Source organism: Lemur catta, chromosome 17, assembly GCF_020740605.2.
Source record: "Lemur catta isolate mLemCat1 chromosome 17, mLemCat1.pri, whole genome shotgun sequence".
Taxonomy (NCBI): Eukaryota; Metazoa; Chordata; class Mammalia; order Primates; family Lemuridae; genus Lemur; species Lemur catta.
Genome location: NC_059144.1, coordinates 18,162,195 through 18,178,607, shown reverse-complemented (window position 1 = coordinate 18,178,607; position 16,413 = coordinate 18,162,195). Strand labels below are relative to the sequence as shown.

At 38.6% G+C, this 16,413-nt stretch overlaps 1 protein-coding gene across 1 annotated transcript in view; it reads left to right on the top strand.

The window, feature by feature from the left end:
* TOP1 (DNA topoisomerase I) overlaps positions 1-16,413 on the top strand; it is a 90,045-nt gene that overhangs the window by 34,759 nt on the left and 38,873 nt on the right. The window contains exons 4-7 of the mRNA XM_045529316.1: positions 9,624-9,747; positions 10,985-11,040; positions 12,958-13,053; positions 14,073-14,148. Of these exons, the coding sequence (XP_045385272.1) occupies positions 9,624-9,747; positions 10,985-11,040; positions 12,958-13,053; positions 14,073-14,148 (352 nt within the window). The remainder of the gene's footprint in view (positions 1-9,623; positions 9,748-10,984; positions 11,041-12,957; positions 13,054-14,072; positions 14,149-16,413) is intronic.

The window sequence follows — 16,413 nt, the reverse complement described above, 5'->3', positions numbered from 1 at the left end:
GAATCCACTACACAATAACTCCTCCTTCTCTCCTCTCCCATTCTAATTTCTTTTCTACTTTCTTTTTCTTCCTTCTCTACTGTCTGTCTTTATTAATTTGCCTATTCTAGGTACGTCATATAAGTAGAATCTATTTGTCCTTTTTGTGTTTGGCTTATTTCCCTTAGCATAATTTTTTAAGATTCATCTATATTGTAGCATGTCGGAATTTCATTCCTTTTTTATCACTGAGTTATTCCATTGTATATCTGTGTCAGATTTTTAAAAATCCATCTGTTGATGGACACTTGGGTTATTTCCACCTTTTGGCTTTTGTGAATAATGCTGCTATGAGCATTAGTGTAGAAGTATCTGTTTGAATCCCTGTTTTCAATTCTCTGGGGTATGTATCTAGGAGCAGGATTGCTAGATCATGTTAAACAATTCTTCTTCTGCTTGCCATGTTTATGCTGTGCTTATTTGATATGACATGTAAAAAAAAAATAAGATAGTCTTTGACCATTAAGAACTTCATCATCTGAGGAGGGGAAAGACATGCTTACAGATCTGATGAAGAAATGCTGATTTTTATTATGTTATGATTGTGGTGGAGGGAAAGAGATGATAAAAGTGATATAAAGGGTTCTGGGACATAAGTTTGTCCCTGCCCTGTGTTAATCTTCTCTTTAAAAAAGAAAAAAAAAAGGGATGTGATTTTGGTTGAAGTCTTCATCCTAGTCTGTCCACTTAGATCTCTTGTGATCTTGGCTAGGTTACCTAACCCTCCTCAGCTCAGCTTCTTCATCTTCATCTTGATACATGTTTCAGAGGGCAGCCATGGGAGTCAATAAATACAAAAGCTCTTTAATTGTGAACTACTCTACAAATGTGAGGAGGAAATGTTATACATCTATTAAAAGCATCCTTTCCAAGATTATAGCAAATTGAAGAATTTTTGTATGCACTTTTATGCCTTTGCATATTGTCTTCATTTCTAAACAAAATATTTGAGAAAATATCCTGTTTGCCAATAGACATTGAAAAACCTAGCCTGCATTTCTGTTTACATATGACTAAATCTAGCTTTGGATCTGTAATTCACATGTGAGTAAGTTTACCAGTTTAACCAGATGATGTATTGTAAACAAACTTTTAAGTACTTCCTGTTTTGACCTACTGACACAGTACCTCTTTGCAGCAAAAAGCAAGTATATTGGTTATATTCCAGCAAAATCTTGTGTACTATGATCCTTTTTTAATAACTTCTGATCTTTCTGATCAAGCCTAGCTAATTTTGTGGCCATCTATTATGAGAAAACAAGTATTTCTAATGTGTTTCTGTGTCCCTCCCATCTCTACTGGATATTTGTCAACCATTTGTCATCAGGTTACTCTCAGGACCCAAGTCCAGGAGGCATCTTAAGTCTCCTGTGTGGTAGCAGTACTGCACATGTGGAGAGTCAGCAATGGGAAAACTGCCTTTCTGCCAGGACAGAATGGGGCTATGGACCCAACCTCCCAGGAAATCCCGTCTTATTAATTTGTTTTCTCCTTTATTATCCTTATTCAAGTGCAGAATAAAGGAGACAAGAACATTTCATTTTGTCTCTTCTTTGTGTGGACAGGAGTCTGAGGTACGTGGCCAAAGTCATACAGCAATGTGGTAGCAGAAGAGGATGATAGACCAGGGCTCCTGAGTACCTGCTACGTTATTTCTTCCAGTAAAAAAGAAAAAAAAAATCTCCATCTGTAAGGAAAGTTAGTTGTGTAACCAAACTATGTGTTTAAATATAAGCACCCCTTCCTCGTATGCATGTGGTAGGCTCTTCGCATTAAAAAATGTCAGATCATCTTAGGCACTGCCTCTGTTTTCTTCGGGCCCCAACTCTCTAAAATTTTGGGCACAGAAAGTGTTAATCTCCTCAAATTCTGACCCTGTGAAAACCCTGTCTCTGACTTTCTCCTATTTGGCTTATAACACCACAGGAAGAGCTTACACCAATGTCAAAGATAATTTCTTCAGTCATCATTTATCTTTTGACGCTGCTTTCTGTTAGCATTAATACTTCAGATCCTTTTAAAAAATATGTAAATACTCTGAAAAGAAACAAAAGGCATATTCTTCTAGATGCCAAGGAATTACTGGGCTTGTAGGATCTTACCAGATACCTCTGTTAAAGGGTTGCATTCTTAGCCATAAATTATCTTTAGATTTCTTATATAAAAATATTAAAAGCAATTTGGAGAAGAGGGGTTTGATTTTAGATAGTAAGAGACTATCGTGAAAAATGGGATTCCTCCTTCTAGTTTCTGACTATCTCTTGCCAATTTTAAAACTGGCACTCAGACTGGAGTGACAAATTTGTGGAAAGCAAGAAAAGACAGAACACTACTGCTGTGAAATAGCTAAGAGAGTACTTTTCCAGTCATATTGGCAGTGCTAATCTTTAGTGTCAGCATGTGAAACATCTGAGAGTAAGGATGCTTTTGGCTTCTGTTTTCCCTTCAGTTCCAAATCCTACCTGAATTAAAATTCACAGAATGCGGTAATTTAGGAATATGCACTTGAATTAAGCATTCAATTTCTCAGATTAGGGGAGAATTTTCTGAAAGTAATCACATTTAAAAGATGTATTTGCTCTTTTCCTTGTGAGTGGTGTGCCAGAGCTCTCCATTTTTCTACACATCCTGATAATTAGCCTGTCCTGGGGGAAATGAGCAATTAACATAGGCAGGCAGAGGGTAGTTTGGAAGTGAGGGAACTGCATATCACCACCGTTCACATGGGAGTCAGTGTGATGTGTTGAAAACAGAAGTTGAGTGGCCAGGTTCTGTCATTTACAAGCTAGGGGTCCTACCTAATCCAAACCACTTCTCTAAGTCTCATTTTTTGTTTTGGTCAAGTGTTGACAACAGTACCTACCCTGTCAAGCTTTCAAGTTTGTTCATGTGCATGATAGCACATTGGAAACTAACATACTAAATAATTGAGATGATGATGGTCATGATTATCACAAAACCTGGTAGAATATCATGCAGATACATTGGAACTTTTGATTTTAGTAGTTGAGTCTAGTTCAGTAGTTATTGATAGCAAATATGAGCCATGACATTTTCAGTTATATCTAGTCTTGTTATAATGAACCATAATCATTGTTTTTAAGATTTCTTGGTAGAGACAGCATGAGCTAGCCATTGAAAGATGGTTAAGATCTTGATGAGGGAAGGTGATAGGTAGAAAGAGGGGCATTCCAGACAGTGAGAAAAGCATAAGCAAAACATGGAGGCATTATATAGTATATGCTTTGTTCAGGGAGGAATCCAGTTAGATGGATGCCTGGGTTACACAGGGTGTGATAGTAGAAAATGAGGCCCAAAAAAGTGGCTTGAGGCAAAAATATTATATATTATTTCAAGAAGTTGGGACTTGATTCCCAAGGGAACAAGAAGCCATTGGAAATGATTGAGAAAAGGGGATATGGGACTTAGCCACAAATGACATGACAGGGTCTAAGAAAAAGTGTTCCTATCTTGGATAACTGGGTGGCTGTTTATGCTATTAATAGAGGTAAGGAACTTAGGGGAAGAATGGGAGCTCAGAATTTGTATTGGTTTTGGCATCTATGGGCACATCCTTTTATCCTCTCGGGCCTGAAAACAAAGAGTAAGTAATTTCTAAGATTCCACTTAGAGTTTTGATAATTCTGTAAAACTCCAGAGTCCTTGTGATTTTGTTTAGTTACCCTATAATGATGATGGACATTAAGAAACTTTCATTTCTTAGAGCCTTTCAGAAGTTGTACTCTTTTCCTAGAGTACAAGGCAAACTTGTAGTTATCTAGAATTTTTAATTTAACAACCATTTAAGCTTTAACTGCTTTCCTTGAAAGGGTCATTGATTTCCCTCCTTCTATGGCTTTGAAGCTCTCTGCTCTCAGGAATCCCCTGTGATTCAACCAGTTGTGACTTGTAGGGTCTGCTGCCTTGGGTAGGTAGCAGCACTGTTAGTGGCCAAGTCCTATTCTCAGAAGATAAGGAGCCTCCTTCTACTTCTACCCTTCTAACCCCTTCTTTTTTACTTTGTTTGGGTCAGGTGCATGACTCTGGAGCCAGACTGCCTGGGTTTGAATCCTGTTTCTCTTCTTGTTACTTAACCTTTCTGTGCCTCAGTTTCCACAACTGGAAATACCAGTTTTGTTATGGGAGGTAAATGTGCTTAGATGAGTACCTGGCACTTGGTGCTATTTAAGTATCTGCTAAATACTTTTATTAGTGATAGAGAACAGATTTAACACATTAACTGCCGTAAGAGTTGTGTTTACCTCATGCTGGTTTTGAGCTCAGGATCTTGTGGAGCCTATAACTCATGTCTCTTCACCTTGGGAGCCATGAGAACTATTTTTCAAGTTGCATATAACTCACACACAGAAGACAATGAAGAATAACAGATTTTCATTAAATTAGAAAGGATTGTTTTGTTTTCAAAGTTTTTATTGTATTTTCGTAATAAAACACTGTGGCCCCAAGGAGAAATTTTTTTTCTGGCGTGGCAGCCAATGTGTTAAATGGTTTCCCATAGCCAACATTGTAGCTTCTCAGAATATCAGACATGGGTTTGTTTGTTTTCTTTTTTCTTAAAGAAACAATAAATGCTTTGCCAGGGCAGAAGGGAAGTACTTCCTGGCTTCCTGCTGCCATCTCCCTCCTGTACCTTTCTCCCACCCTCCTGCCTAAGTGCCTTAGAGAAACCCTGGTCAGTGTTTTCTGTTACCTGCTTAGCTCCAATGAGAGTCACAGATGAAAGATTTTGCCATCATCACTTAAAAAATAGTGTGGGTTACTTTTTTCCTTAGTGGAATTTAGCTAATAGAAGCACATTACAGGCATGAACACTCCAGAAAGAAAGGTGGTTTTGAATCTTTTCCGTTTGTTCTCTTTAAGGAATCTTATCCCCAAACAGACACAAACTGAACCAAGGAGTCAGCATTTATGCATAGCTAATAATTGGGTGTTCTCTCTCTTAGAGTTCCTCACACCTGTGAACTAAATTCATATTTCATCCAAAAGTGTGACCATTACAGATGTTTCAGGAATGCTACCGTCTGTGTTTGGGCCTTCAGCATGTCCCAGACTAAACTTGTTCTTAAAATGTTTGTCCAGTCTTTGGGCTCCTTCCTATGGTTGTACTAATAAGCCTTTCTTCCATGTTATTATTCTTATTTAGCCCCACTAAAGTTTCTTCAGTATTAAGTCAGCTGTTCTCCAGCCTCAGAACTAGCCAACATTGTGCCTTCAGTTGTATTTAAGCTTATTTTGTGACTTTGACATACTGTGTATGGAAAAATAGCAGGATCAGTGTAAAGACAAGGGCTGGGCACATTGGTTCACGCCTGCAATCCAAGTTCTTTTGGAGGCCTAGGCAGGAGGATCACTTGAGCCCAGGAGTTCGAGACCAGCCTGGGCAACATAGCAAACCCTGTGTCTACAAAAAACAAAAAAATTAGCCAGGCATGGTGGTGCGCACCTGTAGTTCCAGCTACTCAGGAGGCTGAGGCAGGAGGATCACCTGAACCTAGGAGTTTGAGGCCACAGTGAGCCGTGATTGCATCACTGCACTCCAGCCTGGGTAGCAGAGCAAGATCTTATCTCAACAAAACAAAATAAGAAGAAAAAAAAAAAAGTATAAAGACAAGGGTAATGTCTTTTGAAACAAGCAGTCAATAACACGAACTTCTTTTATGCACTGGTCAGAATTTCCATCATCTCACCATCAATGGAAAAGATGCAGCTCTTTAAGCCACCATGAAGGTCAAGCTCATCTTAAGCCTTTTGGAAAAAGTCATACATGTTAGAAAATCTCTGATGATGAGTCAGCCTGACTGACCCCACATTGGCTCCATTTTCTACACTGGCCAAATCCTGTTTCTGACTTTTATGGCACAACCTTGGACATACTTCTGTATTATAGGACTTTGTCCCCCAGTGCCTCTGCTACTTCTTTCAGATAGATTCCTAGGAAAGAGTGGCAGTGGGCCTTGCTGTTTGCCAGTGCTCCTGCCAGCGTGGGGGTTATGGATGAGGATTGGATTCCTGGATACTCTGCTATTTCTGGAGGCAGGGACAGTTACAGCACCTGATGAGTAGAGATGTTAATATTCTGTTCAGAGGCCTGGTAGGGCTTCAGAAACCCAAATTTCTAACAGTCTTCCATGTAATGCCTTGTATCACAAACTGTCCTTAACCCTAAATCACCTGAGCTCAGCTAGTATAAAAATCCAAACCTGCTTTATGTTTAAACAATTGGGAGTAGAGGAGAGTTTGGTTTGGTTTCCTTTGGAAAGTCAGGATTATAGCTCACATTCCGGACTTTGGTTAATTATGACCTACAAAGGGAGTTACTACTCTAGCAGGAACTTTGAATTTCCTGTATAGATTTCCCTCTTGTTAGTAGGCAGAGGAAGTATCGCGTAGACTTTTTTGGCTTTCCCGAAAAGGCCTGGATACTGTCTTGTTGCTTGTCGTTTGTTGATTCCTTTCCCCTGATCTTTGTTTGGTGTAGTAATGAACAGCAAAGCTAAAAATTGGAGGGCTGTGTGTCCACTTGTAGTTGACCATGTTGTGATTGCTAAAAGACCAGAAAGCCAGTTTTCTAGTGAAACAGACACTAATAATGTCCTAAGAATTGCTTTCATTGAGAAAGAGAACAAGGGAGGCGGTGGGTGTGGAACGGAAAGGAAGATGGAATGTTCCTGAACTTAGATCCCTGAATCAGCCATTTATAGTTTAATGGGGGGACAAACAGAAAAAAAGCAATCAAGATTTTATTCTTTCAAGTATCCAAGGTCTCTATTCTGTAGAGTTTCTACTTGATGCTACAATACAGTTATGACAGAAATACATCAGATCTCAAACTCACTGTGCACTTGTCTGTAACACCGGTTGACCTTAAGTGGTAGGTATCAATTTAGTGGAAATGTAATGGCATCAAAGTAGTGCAAGTTACTGTGAACTTGGAGATGGAAATACTAAACTTAAATCCCAGCTTTGCTTTTCTCTAACACTGTAACTTTGAGTAAGTCTTTCAACCACTGTCTCCTCTGTTTGTAAATCTGTATAAGGGGATAACAGGAGTGTCTTGAGTATTGATTGAAATAAAGTATGTGAAGACACCAGGTACAATGCTTGCTTAGAGAGAGTAGGGTTGTTTATTTTCATACTTGGTGGGAGGTGTATATATTCATCCGTCAGTATTAGGGATTTAATTATTCCCTGAGTTTTTGCTTTTAGGCAAAAACTTATAGAGATGACCATTAATTCCTCTTAGAGTTGATGATTTTTAAAAAACAAAACAAAACTGTAGTGCTTTTATAATGGAGTAGTAAGCTTAAACATTTTGCTGGTAATATCTAAACCATGTACCTATGATACATATGTGTAAACTCCTGAAGAATCAGTTGCAATCTCAGCAGCCTTGCTATTTCACCATTCATTCTAAAGCAGGAAAAATTAATGAGAACTGGTAGTGAGAGTGCTAATGCAATTGGGAGACTTTTTTTTTTTAAAACTTTAGTTTTAAAGAATACATTTTTTGATAAAACATTGCATTTTGGTATTAATAGAAACACAGATTTTGGGAACACATTGAGTAGAGTGACATCATACTGATGTCAAGAACAAAAAGCATGGTGGGAAAACTTGGTCACCACGTGCATCCAGCATGCTGTGCCGTAATGAGTCTTAGAATTTCAGTCATATAGAAACTTGCTATTTAAATGTGTGGCACAGCTTAACAAGAGCCATATAGAGAGAGGAATATATAAATAAGGGTAAGTGGGCACTGTTTTTTTTTTTCATCTTTGCTAGTACCCGGATCTTTCCTAAACATGTAGTCCTGTTTCTACTAGACCCTCTGTACTCCTGGCTGGATTTCTTAAGAGTTTCAGCTCATTTATAATCCAAGTGCTTGTCTCAAGTTGCAGCTACTTTTATGCACAGTGTGTGACTGCAGATGTCCTCTTGTTGTGGATTCTGTGGCTCTGCCCAACTTGGTGCCATCATTTGTTTCTCCTTCTTTGATGTTCTGTATAGTCAGCCAGGTATCCGTTTAGAGCAAACTTCACAAGATGGATATAGCCTAATGAACTCATTGCTGGTAAAGTCTTACATCTCCTCTGCATTGGTTAGTGCAGTGAGCAAGGCTCCTTAACTGCCAGCTCCAGTGCACTGAAGGAAACTGTGCTCCGTTAAGTTACAGCTTGTGGTTTTGCTTATTGCTTTTTAGTCTCTGTCCAAATGCATGTTTTTATATATTAATATTTACAGTCATTTTATATACTCCTTTTTCCATTTGTGTCATAACATTTTTCATGTATATTTGTAGTACTCAAGAATTACAGCATAATAGTTACATGATTTGATATATTACAGTTTCCCCTCCTGTTAGTCATTTAGGTTATGTCTACTTTCTTGCTTTTTGTTTGTTTTTGTCTTTGGTTATTAAGGGAAGCACCAAAATGAACATCTTTGTATGTAATGGTATTTTCCTAAGAGAAGTTTCCAGGAGCTAGATCCCAGGGTAAGAAGGTATGAATATTTTAATGGCTCCTGCCTTATAATGTCATATTTTGCTTTCCAAAAAAGCAATGTCTTTTTACAGTGCTACCAGTATACCTGCACACTCCTTTAAAAGTGAGGTGGTGGCTCACACCTGTAATTCTAACTCTTTGGGAAGCTGAGGCAGGAGGATCGCTTGAGGACAAGAGTTTGAGACTAACCTTGGCAACAGCGAAATCCCATCTTTACAAAAAATGAAAAAATTAGCCAGGTGTGGCACAGTCCTGTAAGTCACTGTTTCTCAGGAGGCTGAGGCAAAAGGATCGCTGGAGCCCGGGCGTTTGAGATTGCAGTGAGCTATGATGACACCAGTGCATTCTACTCTTATAGTCCAGGCAACAGAGCAAGACCCTGTCTCTCTCTCTCTCTCTCTCTATATATATATATACATACACACGCACACACATATATAAATAAAATGATAAATAAAAACCTTTAGCAGAGTGTGTTCATACTTTTGCTTTCAGATGGGTCTTTTCTTATGAGGAAAGGACCTACCAGGATTTATAAGCCTCACCTAGAATTGTGACTAGCTTTTCCTAGTTAAAACTAGAAGGAAACATCCACTATGTTGGGCTATTTACTCCACAAAGCTCTGGCTTGGCTACATATGTGATATGTCTCAAGTCTGGTACAGAGCCACCAAGTACATTTTTGGTGAAGGGGTTTTAACCCCTTCACATCAGATGTGAATGATGTGAAAGCTTCAAGTTGGAGCTTTCATTGTATTTTTTAGCTGGTAGAATGTTGAATAAGTACGCTGGACCTGCCATGTATTTTTAGTCACTTTTTTAGTATGTCCTAGTGTGTTTATAATGACTGTTTCTGTTTCTTCACAAAAATAAAAATATCGAGCAAAATAAAGTCTGATGTAGACAAGAGCCTCTACTTGAACCTTCTGTTAGGACTGTTTGTTTAAAACACTGTGAGTTTCCATGGTTCATGTTATCTTAGTGTATCTTGTCAGTTGATCTTGTGAAATGAACTCTTGTGGTCCCTCCTCTGGGCCAACCATTTGTGTCTTTTCACAGTGAACATAAAGATTCTGAAAAGAAACACAAAGAGAAAGAGAAAACCAAACACAAAGATGGAAGCTCAGAAAAGCATAAAGACAAACACAAGGACAGAGACAAGGAAAAACGAAAGGAGGAAAAGGTACAGAACTTTCCAGTGGGGGAGGAAGGGATGTAGGATGTACTTTTATTTTGTTTACCCTTTCAAAGTACCTTCATTGCATAGTAAGATCTTTTGGCCTTGGAGTGAAAAGGTCTCTGTCAGGAGACTTTAAAGCCAACCTTACTGTATAAAACTTAAACTATGAAAACCAAGCCCTTTACCACCATATGTCTCATAGTACCAAGTCTATCCATATTATTATTATTTACTCTGTATTGCCAATGGATAAATTAAGGATGTAGGGGTTTTTAGAAATGGCAGTTTTCTTTATTAGGGAAAATTAATTCTGTTTTTGGGAGAAGGCTTAATGCCTTGTTGGTCTTTTATTGATTGAAGTTTCTTCCTGAGTGAAAATGTGGTGATGCTGGTGCCTTTTGTGGCTTTTGGTTCCAGCGTAACCATTGCAAGCCTTCTTGAAATGGCTAGGCTCACCTGGCTGGGAATGAATAGTACTGTGTATATACTCTTTTCAAAAAAGATTGTTTTTAGTTTTTAAAAAAGTAAGGTTGGTACTTGGTAAATTCAGACATTATGTAAAATACAGAATATGGTGAAGAAGACATCTCCCTTTTACCCCTGACTCACTGTCTCCCATCCTTCCTAGAGGCAATCACTGTTTATGTTTTGTAGCCTTCCAGAGGTACTCTGAGTGTGTGTGTGTGTGTGTGTGTGCGCGCGCGCGCGCGCACGCATATACACACACACACACACACACACACACACGGCACATATGCATATATATGAAGATCTTTGGAAAGATCTAGAGTTTCTGATAAGTCTAGCAAGTGGGAAGTTGAAGGAGAAGGGGAAAGTGAGTATACTTTGCCTAAATCAGAGAAGGCAGGAGATAGTAGACTATTCCTTCTTTTTTTATGTTTTTGTTTCTGCTCTGCACTGCCAATGGCAGATCCCTGAGTAGTGGAATATATTTATTGCAGAAAGGACACCTGCCATCATTTTAAGGTAAAAAGCCACCATTTTAAAGGGAACCCTTTCTCAGTTAGTCAGACTGTTTCATCCTGAAGAATGGTCAAAAACAAATCTTGAAAAAATGTCAGGACCTTTAGTTCATCCATTTAGTTTTGCTAACACGAAGAGCCAATCTGGGGTCAAGATGCCCCAAGAGTTTATGCTACATATTCTCAAATAAGAGAGAGGTTTCTTCAAATTTAGTCCTTTTAAGGTACTAATCAGTTACTGTTGTTTTACTTTGCAGGTTAGAGCCTCTGGGGATGCAAAAATAAAGAAGGAGAAGGAAAATGGCTTCTCTAGGTAAGACTTGCACTGCGTTTGCATCCCTTTCTCTGGGCACCCAGTAGGCCAGCTGTCTGTATTGTCTGAGCTTACCCAGAACACACTGACCTGGCCACCTTGGTGGTTCCCAGGAAGTTATCAGTAAGAGGACTTGGTCTAAGCCAACTTTAGCATTTCTAGAGTACCAATGTAGCAAGACTGACCAGCACATTTCCCAGAAGGTTATTGTGAGTGGAGAAGGTTGGCAGGAAGAGAATTTAAAATATTGGGATATAATTTCCATACCACAAAATTTGCCTTTTTAAGGTATGTAGTTTTGGTTTTTAGTATATTCACAAGATAGTGCAACCTCCTCACTGTCTAATTTCAGAATGTTTCATCACTCTAATAAGAAATTCCATAGTTGGTAGTAATTATGGAGTTTCCTGAAAAATCACCTCCTTTGAATTCCTTCCTTAGTAATGTTGTGAAGCTCACATGTTGAAGCTTACATGACCTACATTTTAGGAATGGGTGTAGGTTTCAGTAAAAATATGTTATCTCTTTTCTAGAAGGAGAGAAAAATGTGCACTATCTAGAGGTCACTTCTGTAATAATTCTGCTTTTATGATTCTGTTTTCCTTGTCAGCCTCAATTCCCTAAAAAAGTTCAAAGGTCTCCTCTAGTTTCAAGAAATTAAATATTTACAGTCAATCTTACTCTCTCCACTGAAAGAATGGATTTATTATTTCCTGGAAGTGTTTGTGTTATTGACTAGGACAAAACGTTTTGGAAATTTTGCTTACTTCAAACTTTGAACTTTCAGTTTCATTTGATAAAGTTTTTGAAAATTGTGCCATGTATTCTGGGTTATTTAGACAAGGAGAAGCAGGTGCCCTCTTCAGGCATGTTTTATGACTGTTTTGGGAATGCAGAATAATAAAATTCCGGAAGCATTAGAGCTGCGAGCTGCCTTAGGAATTCTGATTTATGAGATAGTGATTGAGGCATAAGGTGGTTAATCTCTGCCAAGAGACTGCCTAGGATGTTTGCTAAACTAATACTAAAATCTGAATAGACTCTTTGGACTTGGTGTGTAGTCATAGTTCATTTTCAGTGTAGTCATAGTTCATTTTCAGACCTTCTGGGTTAGATTAGGAACACAGCCTTCTTTGACACTTTTCTGGAATGTTTGCTAGCTTGTGTGTATGTCTTTTTAAAAAATCTAGATGCTTTATTGGAACACAGTTTTCTGGTAAATTGTTTTAGGACTTCCTGTCAGGCTTAGAAACCCTTCCCACATGTTTTTACCTTCACCTATAACAATCTTAGGGTCTAGCATTTATTTAACTAGTTGAGTAAGTGGCATTGTTTTTTGCCTTTTGGACCCTTAGGGCTGTGTCAGTAATTTGAGGGGGAGAAGGAATAGCTGTAGAAGTGGGCATTTGGGAAGTATGCTGACGTAAGAAGAGCTAAACTCTTTAAACATTAAAATTCTACCACAAGAGGATCCACTATGCTTGTTGGTGGTGGTGTGCGTTGTCTACTGTTGAAACCCTGTGGAATATACTTTGCAGCTGAGTCTGGATGCTTATCCCTTGGGCCCCTTCACAGATGGCAGCTTTGTGTAGGGAGGCCATTCCCTGTGGTGGTTTGGGTCATCCTCGCAAAGGCAGCTAAGATACAGTGGGAAAGAATGCTGACTTGAAATAAGGAGTCCTGATCCCGACTCCTGGTATTGCCCGTTCATCTGTACAATGAGGACAGTACTGTCTACTTCACAGGGTTGTGTAGTGATCATTAAATGAAAAAAGTGCTCATGGAAAATCTTTATATGTATGTTATTATCCTAATACTAGCTTCTTTTCAGTGAGACGATATATCCCTACTTTGTATTACTTAATATAATGTAGATGTTCTAGCACTCAGTGACTAGCAATTTTTTTTTCTGTTTAGTCCACCACAAGTTAAAGATGAACCTGAAGATGATGGCTATTTTGTTTCTCCTAAAGAGGATATAAAGCCATTGAAGAGACCTCGAGATGACGATGAGTGAGTATTTCTTAATACTTTGACTTTTGAAAACAAAAAGGAATTGTTTAAAGAATAAATGTGATGTATTTCTCTATAGTACACAGAGAAACTATTAATTGGCTTTTATTCATTTGGAATTATAGTACACAGAGAAAGTGTATTAAATGGCTTTTACTCATTTGGAATTTGTGATTAATGGACCGGGTGACTGATTTCTCTTTGAATTACAAGAAGTGAGGTTTGCTAATTAAATGAGTAACATACCTGAAGCTTACATGAAGAATATATAAATTTTTCTTATTAAAAAAGCAATGTATATTTTTTGTAGAAATTTCAAATAATATAGAATTTATGAAGAATATTTAAGTTACTTTATCGTTGCCTGCCACACAGGTAGATTTCTCCTAGAGTCTGTTCTTGTCAATATATTCTGAGTGAAGTTTCAGTGTATAGAAGTAATAAAACTGCTCTTAAAATGATTATCTGAGACTTACATGTACCTCTTTTCTAGATTTAATCAGTGAGATTAAATTCTATTCATTATTTTCAGTCTTATACAGCTTATTATGCTCCCGGAATCTATAAAACACGGTAGAAAGTGGGTGGAAACAGAGAAGGGACATACTTAGTGATGAACTCGTATTTGTATTCATGCATTATAGAATTTCTTTCTTCCTCTTTCGAGGACATTATTACTGTGTGGTAGCCATTGTGCTATGCATTTGGTTCCCAGACTTCCATCATATAATGGTGTTTATTTCTCTCTCTATATTCTTCCATCCCACTTTGCTTCCAAGCCTATGTGTAGTATAAGTGGTTTGTTTTGTTCTATGTAAGGTTATGACTCTTGGTGCTTGTTCTGGCCATCTTTACTTTGTCTACTTCTGTTACTCTTGATCATAGAATGCCAGACAAGAATAACAGCAGCCACAACTACCATGGAGGTTTCCAAGAGTTTGGAGGTCCTAATCCTATGTATGGGTGAGAACTCCTGAGTCATAATTGTATTAACTGTATATTCATGTTCCCCTTTCTAGTGCTGATTATAAACCTAAGAAAATTAAAACAGAAGATAGCAAGAAGGAGAAGAAAAGAAAACTAGAGGAAGAAGAGGTTAGTAAAGAGACTTTAAGCCCCTTGGGGCTTGTTTGAAAGTGGGAGTTTTCCATAAAACAACTTTTGAAGATATGAGTTTTAGGAATTTATTGGTTTGTTCTAGTATTAACATTGGGAAAAAAAATTTACACACAAGTGGTGGCTGTGGCACTGTTAGGATTAAGATCTCTCTGAGTCCCCAGTGTGTCTTAAGTTAACCACAACCAGCAATGATTCCACTCGTAACATTTCTGGGTGTCTGTCTACCCATAGCTATGCTGGCAACTGATGTTCTTGGAGAAACTATGCTGTCTTCATATATACAGAGGAACTGTTAACAAGAAGCCACATTTTGGCTTACAACCCTGAAAAAATTTTCCTAAGGATTTTTTTGAAAGTGCTCTCCATTATCTATACTCATCACTTACTTTGGATAACTATCCCTATTTAAAGTCCTTTAATGGGTGCCCCTTGGACATAGGATGAAACTCAAACTCTTTACCACAACTCCTCCCATTCTGGCCTCTGGATCTTGTGCCTCTCTTCATCTTGTGCCTCTTGTCTAGCTCACCTTGTACCAGTCACACTGGCCTCCTTTGTTTCTTTCCTACAACATTCTTTCATGCTTCAGTGCTTTATGAAGTACATGCTCTTCCCTCTGTCTGGAAACATGCTCTTTTCTCTTCTTTCTCCTCTTGGCCTATAACCTTACTTAAAAATCTCAGTTTGGCCGGGCGCGGTGGCTCATGCCTGTAATCCTAGCCCTCTGGGAGGCCGAGGCAGGTGGATCACTCGAGGTCAGGAGTTCAAGACCAGCCTGAGTGAGACCCCGTCTCTACTAAAAATAGAAATAAAAAAATTATCTGGACAACTAAAAATATATATAGAAAAAATTAGCCGGGCATGGTGGCACATGCCTGTAGTCCCAGCTACTCGGGAGGCTGAGGCTGAGGCAGTGGGATCGCTTAAGCCCAGGAGTTTGAGGTTGCTGTGAGCTAGGCTGACACCACAGCACTCACTCTAGCCTGGGCAACAAAGTGAGACTCTGTCTCAAAAAAAAAAAACAAAAAAAAAAAAACAACTCAGTTCGATTTAAGTACCTAAGGGTTGTTTTTGATGCTTGGGGTAGATTTAAAATAGAAGCATAAGGGGCAAGCACAGTGGCTCATGCCTGTAATCCCAGCGCTTTGGGAGGCCAAGATGGGAGGATCGCCTGAGGCCAGGAGTTTGAGACCAGCCTGGGCAACGTGGTGACACCCTGTCTCTCTACAAAAATAAAACAAAATGAGCTGAGTTTGATGGCACATGCTTGTAGTCCTAACTACTTAGAGGCTGAGGTGGGAGGATTGCTTGAGCCTGGGAGTTTGAAGTTCCAATGAGCTATGATTGTGCCACTGCACTCCAGCCTGGGCAACAGAGCAAAACCTGATGTCTAAAAATAAATAAATAAATACAATGAAAATAGAATAATATGGTTCCTCTTTTTGACACTTTAGAGTTCTTATACTAAATGGTTGTTAGCGAGTAATTCAAGGAAAGATGTCACAAATTCACAGGAGTCTTAAATCTTGCACTCTCCTAAGAGAAGAAGGGGTTGGGTGAATTCTTAGCTCTGTGTTTGAGGTTAGCCCCTATTGTGGGCAAATGGGTCCTCAAGTGTAAAGTGGATAGCTTGAAGTACCAGCAATAAGAAGAGAATGGTAGTAAGTAGTAGAGTGTCATAAAAGCATAATTTATCATAGTAGTAAGAATAATAGTAATGATCACAATTAAACGAATGGATGTTCCCTGTGTGCCAAGCACTATTCTGTATGCTTTCTAGATGTATCATTTCATTTAATCCTTTAATGACCCTAAGAGATAAATATCCCTACTATTATCTCCATTTTGCTGAAGCAGAAACCATATAGAGAGGTTGAATCATTTGTCTGAACCCACATAGCAACTAAGTGGTAGAGCCAGAATTTGATCCCGTGCAGTCTGATTTCAGAGCCAGCACACCAGCTACCATAGTATCCTGCCCTCTGGGACTTTGCTGATACTTTAGTTCCACAAGGAGGGAGAAGAAAGGTCTTTAATGAAATCACATTACTAATATTAATGATTTAGGTTAACCATAGAGAGATGATCAAGGTCCTGAATTTAGAAAATTGTAGTTTTTCTGACTACTGGTCTGTTTTTGGCAGAAGTTCAAGTTAATGAGGGCTAATTCAAGAAATTGAGAGTGAAATGTTGAGTAGTGATTGTATTAGCCAGTCACTCCACTTTCATGTAGTCAGTACA